This window comes from Centroberyx gerrardi, chromosome 18, assembly GCF_048128805.1.
Source record: "Centroberyx gerrardi isolate f3 chromosome 18, fCenGer3.hap1.cur.20231027, whole genome shotgun sequence".
Taxonomy (NCBI): Eukaryota; Metazoa; Chordata; class Actinopteri; order Beryciformes; family Berycidae; genus Centroberyx; species Centroberyx gerrardi.
Genome location: NC_136014.1, coordinates 27,397,904 through 27,407,646, shown reverse-complemented (window position 1 = coordinate 27,407,646; position 9,743 = coordinate 27,397,904). Strand labels below are relative to the sequence as shown.

The 9,743-nt window shown below is 46.4% G+C and overlaps 1 protein-coding gene across 1 annotated transcript in view; it reads right to left on the bottom strand.

Moving 5' to 3' along the window:
- zdhhc14 (zDHHC palmitoyltransferase 14) overlaps positions 1-9,743 on the bottom strand; it is a 25,231-nt gene that overhangs the window by 1,433 nt on the left and 14,055 nt on the right. The window contains 3 exon segments of the mRNA XM_078290056.1: positions 2,876-2,989; positions 3,478-3,580; positions 5,828-5,876. Of these exon segments, the coding sequence (XP_078146182.1) occupies positions 2,876-2,989; positions 3,478-3,580; positions 5,828-5,876 (266 nt within the window).

Sequence of the window (9,743 nt, the reverse complement as noted above, 5' to 3'; positions counted from 1 at the left end):
TTATTTTTTCACATTCCTTGCATGTTTGCAACAGTAAACACAAAAAAACCCAAATTGCTTTGTAGAATCTCAAATTTTAATTTTTGTCACATTAATCCCAGAAACACTGAAAGACGAGAGCATCTGTGGTTTGTGTGCTTGTTCAACTACCGTAAAGTTGCCCTTCAGCAAGGCACTTTACCCCCAACTGCCCCGCGGAGCAGGAACACTGTGTGTGTGTGTGTGTGTGTATGGGGGGTGTGTGTGTGTGTGTGTGTGTGCAGACGGATGCTGCCACCTGTCGTAGCGGAGCGTTCCCATACACCCCGTGCTGCCGGGGGATCGGCCAACCTGTTAATAAGCTGTCAAACACTGTGGCATGACACCCATGTGCCTACCGTCACACACTCTCACACACACACACACACACACTCACACACACACACACACACACACCTCAGCCCCTTCCCAAACCATCTGAGGATCTATCAAACAGACTGTCTAATGGATCAGAGTTATCTGTCTTCCTCCATATGCTCAACCTGGAAAATCCTTCTACCTGAATTCTTTCCTCCTGACTCAAATCTTCCTCCTCCACTCATTTATTCTCTCATCTTGAAGAAAACAATCTTTTACCTCTTCTTCGCTCTTATTTCTCTCATTTCTTTCCTTAGCACTTCTCTACCATCCATCATCATTCTCTGGTCACAAAAATATTAGTTTTATCAATCGAGGCTTTACAGTTACGCCCCAAACTCACATCAGCAGTGGACAACACGACTGGCTGATATCTCATATTTAATAGAAGGCCAATATTGGCTCAATATAAAAGCTTTTTCACCAACATGGCTGACGTACTTCCTCTTCGTCTCAGCACTGATTTAGTGTTGCAACCAAGCAGACAAAACCACAGGTGAATTTTGAAGCCAATAGTGAAGTGTCTGAAAGCTGCAATTCCTCTAATGTCCGCTGGAGTCCGGCTCCAAAAAGACTCTAAACCACTCAATACTTTTTTTTTTTTTTGTCTCAGCAGCTAATTTAACTTCTTATAATCTGTGTTCTTATGGAGATTTTCAAAATAATTGCATCATTAGCTGGATATAACGGTTATAAATTGGGGTTGTTTTCCTGATTGACAGGTCGCCTGTCCAGTGATTGACAGGTCGTTGGTTACGGACCAATAGCAGGCGGAGCTGCGGCTCTGTGTCGACCCTCGGCTTCGCTCTAGCTGCTCCGGCTCCAAAACATGTCAACATGGCGGAGATCATAAACCCAACGGCCCTTCAGAAACCTGTGGTGACGTCACACTCACTACATCTGTGTTACAGTCTCTGGTTTCAACAGATTATAACACAGTACAGCTGTTATCACTGATGGATCTTTCTGTTTCTGTTGCCAGACCACTGCAAGACTAAAAAAGATGCTAACAGGCTAACAGGCTAACGGTAATTTCTGGTCTGTTTTATAGTGTCTCATTCTGACAACAGCTGTACTGTGTTGAACACTAAATCAGTGTCACAGACAGAAAGTTGTCTTAACATTGCTGCCAATGGAGAGAACCGATCTATAACCTGCTGAGATGAAGAGGAAGTACGTCAGCCGTGTTGGTGAAAAAGGTCTATTTCAGTCAAACCCTAGCTCTGACCTTTGACCTCCTGGCTGTGCGTTGCCTGTAATATTGGTGATCTAGGAGTTCCACTGGATTGGATTCAAACAGAGTGAACGTATCCTCTCTCCTCCCAGTTTGGCTGGAGAGATTTACATTTCGCTTTCCCTCATATCCAGAAAGGCTTCCACTGAGGTCAGCAGTAGGTCGAGGGTCAGAGGTCACAGCACTCTGACAATAGGACAACAAATATTCCTGTAACCTGAGAACGATCGTGGACGATAGAGAAGTGGGAGGAAAATAATTAAAGAAATAAGGAGAAAGGTTTTTTCTTCTATTCTCTTTGTATTAGAGCAAGTAGAAGAAGATCTGATTCAGGATGTGAGATTTACTTTTCCCTCTAAAAGATGAATTGCAGCCTCTGGCAGTGCAGAAACTACGATGATCCATATTGTGACTTTGATTGTTTTTGGATTAATTTTGCAGCTCTAGTTGTCACCGGGGGGGGGGGAAACGGGTGTTGGGTTGAACAGTCAAGCGTCTTCCTGAGAGAAGGAAAACTATTTTCTGAGCTCAAGGTTTCCTCTAGAGGAGGAAGAGGAGGAAGAGGAGTGTAATTACTCCAAAGAAGATCTCAACTGACTCCTCTCCTCATTAAACACAGAAACTACAATTCACACACAGGACTGCTGACAAGGGAAGAAGAGAGAGAGAAAGAGAAGAGAAAAATTAAGAGACAAACAGTGGAACAAGAGATAGTGAGAGGAAAATAAAAACAGACTGAGAAAGAAAAAAAATAGAGTTAAGGAGAGAGAGCAGATGAACAGAGACATCACCTTACAGGATTTCTGGGTAACGAAGTCCTTCAAACTTTCAAAAATTCAAAAAAGTTATCTCTCGCTGCCAAAGTGCGAAGTGGCCTAGAGCAGCTTTACACGCATGTTGCACGACCGAACTTTATTCAAACCCACAGAACTTTATTTGAAATTGTAGTCAAGATCCCGAAGTTTCCAAAGATACCAAAGAACATGTCAAGCTGAATTACAGGGAAATGTGTAGAAAATGATGAACAAGACATCTAGATTTTTTTCCATTTGGTGTAATTGTGCAGCCATAAAAAAAAATGGTGTCTTGTCTTCACTCAGTTTAAGCAGCTGTAGCTTCAGTGAAGCGTTGGAACAGCAGATACAGAACATGGATGTGACACTGTCGATGTTTTTTCTAACTGTGAAGCTACTTAAGGGGAAATTTAAGTTAAAGGGGTTAGATGTTGAAGTGCAGCAGAGTTACTGACCTGGGAGGCAGCGGGCCGCACAGAGCCGCACAGCAGTTGGTCAGGATGTTTCCATAGCTGTAGGGGTTGTAGTTATCCTTCCCTCGCTTGGTGGACCAGGACCCTTTAATCTGGACCAGGACAGACCAGAACCAGACCAGGACAGACCAGAACCAGACCAGGACAAGGGCCAGGGACAGTCCAGGGACAGACCAGGACCAGACCAGGACAGACACAGAAAGAGAGGGAAGATCCAGTTACTGCAGGCAGCATCACAACCTGATCTCACACAAATACATGAACTGAACATGACTTGTTAACACCAAATCACGTGTTGGTGGCACATAAAGTGTTAGATCTCAGTTTTCCCAGCAGGAAACGGTTCCATGAAGCAGACAGGACTGTAACCAGGCAGTAGTCACAGTGCAGCAGCTCAGTGACAGTCAGGGCGTTGTGGTCGGGCGCCGGATGGACGATAAGTTTGACTTCAATGCCGGAGACCGGAGTTCAATTCCCAGCTTGTACAAATGAAATAGTCCTCATTCTGTTGGGGACCGCCTGGAGCCCTCTGTGGGACCCCTGGGTTGCCCCCGGACCCCAGGCTGGGACTGGTACTCACGTCCTCGTTGGTGGTCTGGTTGGAGCTGATCAGGTAGGTGTGGAACCCAGACAGACCGACGATGGACCAGACGGAGAAGAAACACACCACCACCTCCAGGACGGTGGAGAGCAGCGTCAAGGAGAAACTCAACAAGTGTTCCAGACCTTAAAGGATCAGTTTGGTGGTTTTGTTCCTCTACATAATCCCTCTCTTCCTCCTGTAGCTGTTGGACCCACAGACAGTATTGTCTGTAGTTGTTGGACCCACAGACAGTATTGTCTGTAGCTGTTGGACCCACAGACAGTATTGTCTGTAGCTGTTGGACCCACAGACAGTATTGTCTCCAGTCAGCTGTCAGTTGAAGCTCCGCTGCCTCTTGCTGCAACAACGAGTCCAAACTGTTTGTCAGAATATTCCAGAAAAGCCGTTTGTGTCTCCACAGAGTCGAGAGGAAGAGGACTCAGTTCCTCCATGACGCAACTTTCACTAATCAGGAAATCACAGAACTATTTTTCTCTGCCGCAGCACAGAGCGCTGTGGGGTGAAAGGCGGTTCCTGGCGGAGCGATCCGGTTCCGGACGGTCGGGTCAGATCGTGAACAGTAGAGTTCGGTAGAAGACGATCCGCCGAGGGGAAACGGTCGGTGCCGCCGCTTTCCGGGCCGCGGAGAGAAATACGTCGGTCGCTCTCCGGATCGTTTTCACAAACGACTTTTCTGGAATATTCTGACAAACAGTTTGGACTCGTTGTTGCAGCAAGAGGCAGCGGAGCTTCAACTGACAGCTGACTGGAGACAATACTGTCTGTGGGTCCAACAGCTACAGACAATACTGTCTGTGGGTCCAAGACTACAGGAGGAAGAGAGGAGTTATATAGAGGAACTAAATCAGTGGAATTATCCTTCTTTTTCTAGATTCTAATAAATTGTTTAATGAAATTCCCAAACTTTCCAAGACCTGGAAGTGCTCAAATTCATCCACCAGGACCTCCCGACCCCCGCCCCCCGCCCCCCTCCCCCCGGGCCGAGTTTGACCTTGACAGTGCATTGTGGGACATATTGACCAGGGAGTGCTGATTGCTTCAAAGCCATTGATTTAACAGATAGCCCTCTGCATAGAAACACAATGACACACTATTAACTTAGAGAGAGAGATAGAGAGAGAGAGAGAGAGAGAGAGAGAGAGAGAGACAGAGGGAGGGAGAGACAGTAAAATATGTTTGGGGGGAATTCAGTGCCCTAATTTATCCGCAGGAGTTGACTATGTGCCTCAGCTCTATGAGAGGGTTAACAGAATGAGACTATCAGTGTGTGTGTGTGTGTGTGTGTGTGTGTGTGTGTGATGTCACATTTGTATATGTGCATCTATACATAAGATAGGATGAACTTTTATTGATCCCTGTGGGGAAACTGGGTCGTTGCAGCGGCAGAACAGTAATATGATATAGCAAAGAAAACAGAATATAAAACTAAAAACCAAACTAAAAACATAAAAAAAAAAATGGGGTTACATAAACATATGCAGCCGACAGTTCAGCATGTTAAGCAGACTGTACGAGTGAAAGGTATGGGGAAAAGTATGGATCGTTAACGTATGGATTTACTTGCCTGTGTATCTGTGTGTGTGTGTGTGTGTGTGTGTGTGTGTGTGTGTGTGTGATGAAAGGCCTGGTGTCTCTCAGTCTTCCCAGCTTTCAAACAACTACACTGACTTTTTGTTAGTTTGTCCCGTTGGTCTCCTTACCAAATATCTGATGAGAAGATTGGCAACAAATCCTCTCTGTGTCTGGTAGATCGCTCTGTCCTGTGCTTTAGCATGCTAACACTTTAGCATACAGTATGCTACGTAATCGTAGGTGATTAGCATTATCCAAAATATGAACATTTAACATTTTAACATTTATAAACATTTTAGTAATTCAAGGTTGGTATTGGGTTTTTATCCTGTTGTCTGTAGATTCATAACTTCTGAAAACAAAATCTCAGTCTTCAGTCCTCTAAACCAGCCTGGCAGGTTTAGATGCATCATCAATTAGCTAGTTCTCACTTTTAGGATAATGCTAATCAGCTACACAGCTATACAGTATGCTGAAGTGTTAGCATGCGCTGCGTATCAGAGATTATTTTGGTGCCAATCCTTTCATTGGATACTGAGTAAGAAGACTAATGGGACAAGCTGTTGGTTTTAATGCTTATTCACTTCCACATATGTTAAACTTAACTATTACTTTTTTTTTTTTTTTTTTTTAAATCTTACCTTTACAAACTATTTTTTTTTCCGTTTCCTCCTGTTTTACTGTTTTATATGTGTCAAAATGAAACTGAACTCTTGGCTCTCTAACCAGATGAGCAGTCACAGTGAAAGGATATCTGGCTGGACTGTCTTTGAGCGCGCTGAGGAAGCCGGTCCGGTTCGATCCTGCAGGACACACAGACAGATGTGTTGGGGTTAATTTAGTTTAGTTTTATGTACAAAAGATAATCTGACAGTTGGTTCAGATGAGGTGATTTATAAAAAAAAACTCAACTCTGCAGAAACAAAGACAAATCATCAAGAACAGAACGAACTGGAGAAACAAAACTCAATACTCAAACACAGGAGAGGAAAAGCAAAATGTAGAAATGACAAGGGAATAAATTAAAATAGATTTGGTGCAGAACATGAAATCAAAGGGACAGTGTGATAGTGAGCGGTCATGAGCGCAGGGTGACGTCACCGTGATGAAGGCCATGTTGCCCAAAACGTTTGGTGGGATAAATAAAGCACGAAACTAAAAGAAAAGAGAAGAGTGTGCGACTTGAATTTTCCTGGAGAGCCAAAACAAAAAAGTCAATCTAAGTTAGATCAATTGTTGTAAATATATTTTGATGATGATAATGTAATCACATAAATACACACAAATAAAGAGGCACTTCCACTAATAAATAGATAAATAGATCTCCTCAACAGCTTTTATTTGATATACAGATCTCATTTTCTCCCAAAATACCAGTTACTGCCTTCTGTTCCAAGACCTCATCATGTGTTTTCACTGCAAACCAAATTCCCCTTACAAACTATTTGATTTGAGTTAAAAAATGTAATTGAAGTGAAAAACACTGGACCTCCCGATACCGATACAACAACAACCACAACACCAACAACCACAACACCACCACCACCACCAACAACCACAACACCACCACCACCACCAACAACAACAACACCAACAACCACAACACCAACAACAACAACACCACCACCAACAACACCAACAACAATAGCACCAACAACACCAACACCAACAACCACAACACCAACAGCACCAACAGCACCAACAACAACAACACCAACACCAACAACACCAACAACAATAGCACCAACAACACCACCAACAACACCAACAACAATAGCACCAACAACACCAACACCAACAACCACAACACCAACAGCACCAACACCACCAACAACACCAACAACAACAGCACCAACAACACCAACAACACCAACAGCACCAACAACACCAACAACAACAACACCAGCACCAACAACAACACCAACAACCACAACACCAACAACAACAGCACCAACAACACCAGCACCAACAACACCAGCACCAACAACACCAACAACCACAACACCAACAACAACAACAACACCAACAACCACAACACCAACAACCACAACACCACCAACAACAACCACAACACCAACAACACCAACAACGCCAACAATAACACCAACACCAAGAACCACAACACCAACAACACCAACAACAATGCTAACAATAACACCAACAACACCAAGAACCACAACACCAACAACGCCAACAATATCACCAACAACACCGAGAACCACAACACCAACAACACCCACAACACCAACAACAATGCCAACAATAACACCAACAACACCAAGAACCACAACACCAACAACGCCAACAATAACACCAACAACACCAAGAACCACAACACCCACCACACCCACAACACCAACAACAATGCCAACAATAACACCAACAACACCAAGAACCACAACACCAACAACACCCACAACACCTACAACACCAACAATAACACCAACAACACCAACAACACCAACAATAACACCAACAACACCAAGAACCACAACACCAACAACAATGCCAACAATAACACCAACAACACCAACACCCACAACAATGCCAACAATAACACCAACAACACCAAGAACCACAACACCAACAACAATGCCAACAATAACACCCACAACACCAACAACAACGCCAACAATAACACCAACAATACCAACAACACCACCAACAACAACAGCACCCGCCGCACCAACAACAACAACAGCACCCGCCGCACCAACAACAACAACTGGAGGACCCAGTTTCCTCAGTATTCTAAATGTAGAGCTTCTAAATGAACTGGTTCTGTTTATAGCTCCAGTCTGAGCAGCAGACAACAGGCTGAGTGTCTGGAGGAACACGAGTTCAGCAGCCGTCTGGTCTGCTGGCTGTTCGCTGTTTAGACCGTGAGGAGCTGAACCAGCTGCAGGCTGATGTTCTCTGACTGTTTCCTGACTGTTTCCTGACTGTGTCCCGACTGTGTCCCGACTGTGTCCCGACTGTTTCCCGACTGTTCCCTGACTGTTTCCCGACTGTTTCCCGACTGTTCCCCTGACTGTTTCCTGACTGTTTCCTGACTGTTCCCCTGACTGTTTCCTGACTGTTTCCTGACTGTGTCCCGACTGTGTCCCGACTGTGTCCCGACTGTTTCCCGACTGTGTCCCGACTGTTTCTCGACTGTGTCCCGACTGTTTCCCGACTGTGTCCCGACTGTTTCTCGACTGTGTCCCGACTGTTTCCCGACTGTGTCCCGACTGTTTCTCGACTGTGTCCCGACTGTTTCCCTGACTGTGTCCCGACTGTGTCCCGACTGTTTCCCGACTGTGTCCCGACTGTTTCCCGACTGTGTCCCGACTGTTTCTCGACTGTGTCCCGACTGTTTCCCTGACTGTGTCCCGACTGTGTCCCGACTGTGTCCCGACTGTTTCCCGACTGTTTCCCGACTGTTTCCCGACTGTGTCCCGACTGTTTCCCGACTGTTCCCCTGACTGTTTCCCGACTGTGTCCCGACTGTTTCCCGACTGTGTCCCGACTGTTTCCCGACTGTTTCCCGACTGTGTCCTGACTGTGTCCCGACTGTTTCCCGACTGTTCCCCTGACTGTTTCCCGACTGTGTCCCGACTGTTTCCCGACTGTGTCCCGACTGTGTCCCGACTGTGTCCCGACTGTGTCCCGACTGTTTCCCGACTGTTTCCAGATTGTTTCCTGACTGTTTCCCGACTGTTTCCCGACTGTGTCCCGACTGTGTCCCGACTGTTTCCCGACTGTGTCCCGACTGTGTCCCGACTGTTTCCCGACTGTTTCCAGATTGTTTCCTGACTGTTTCCCGACTGTGTCCCGACTGTTTCCCGACTGTGTCCCGACTGTGTCCCGACTGTGTCCCGACTGTTTCCCGACTGTTTCCAGATTGTTTCCTGACTGTTTCCCGACTGTTTCCCGACTGTGTCCCGACTGTGTCCCGACTGTTTCCCGACTGTTTCCCGACTGTGTCCCGACTGTTTCCCGACTGTGTCCCGACTGTTTCCCGACTGTTTCCAGATTGTTTCCTGACTGTTTCCCGACTGTTTCCCGACTGTGTCCCGACTGTGTCCCGACTGTGTCCCGACTGTTTCCCGACTGTTCCCCTGACTGTTTCCCGACTGTCCCGACTGTCCCGACTGTGTCCCGACTGTTTCCCGACTGTTCCCCTGACTGTTTCCCGACTGTTCCCCTGACTGTTTCCCGACTGTTTCCAGATTGTTTCCTGACTGTTTCCCGACTGTTTCCCGACTGTGTCCCGACTGTGTCCCGACTGTGTCCCGACTGTTTCCCGACTGTTCCCCTGACTGTTTCCCGACTGTCCCGACTGTCCCGACTGTTTCCCGACTGTTCCCCTGACTGTTTCCCGACTGTTCCCCTGACTGTTTCCCGACTGTTCCCCTGACTGTTTCCCGACTGTGTCCCGACTGTGTCCCGACTGTTTCCCGACTGTTCCCCTGACTGTTTCCCGACTGTCCCGACTGTCCCGACTGTGTCCCGACTGTTCCCCTGACTGTTTCCCGACTGTATCCCCGACTGTTTCCCGACTGTTTCCCGACTGTTTCCAGACTGTTTCCTGACTGTTTCCCGACTGTTTCCAGACTGTTTCCTGACTGTTTGAACCTGCAGGCCAGGAAAACACCAGTGAACGGACCGAGGAAATGAGGTCAGGGAGT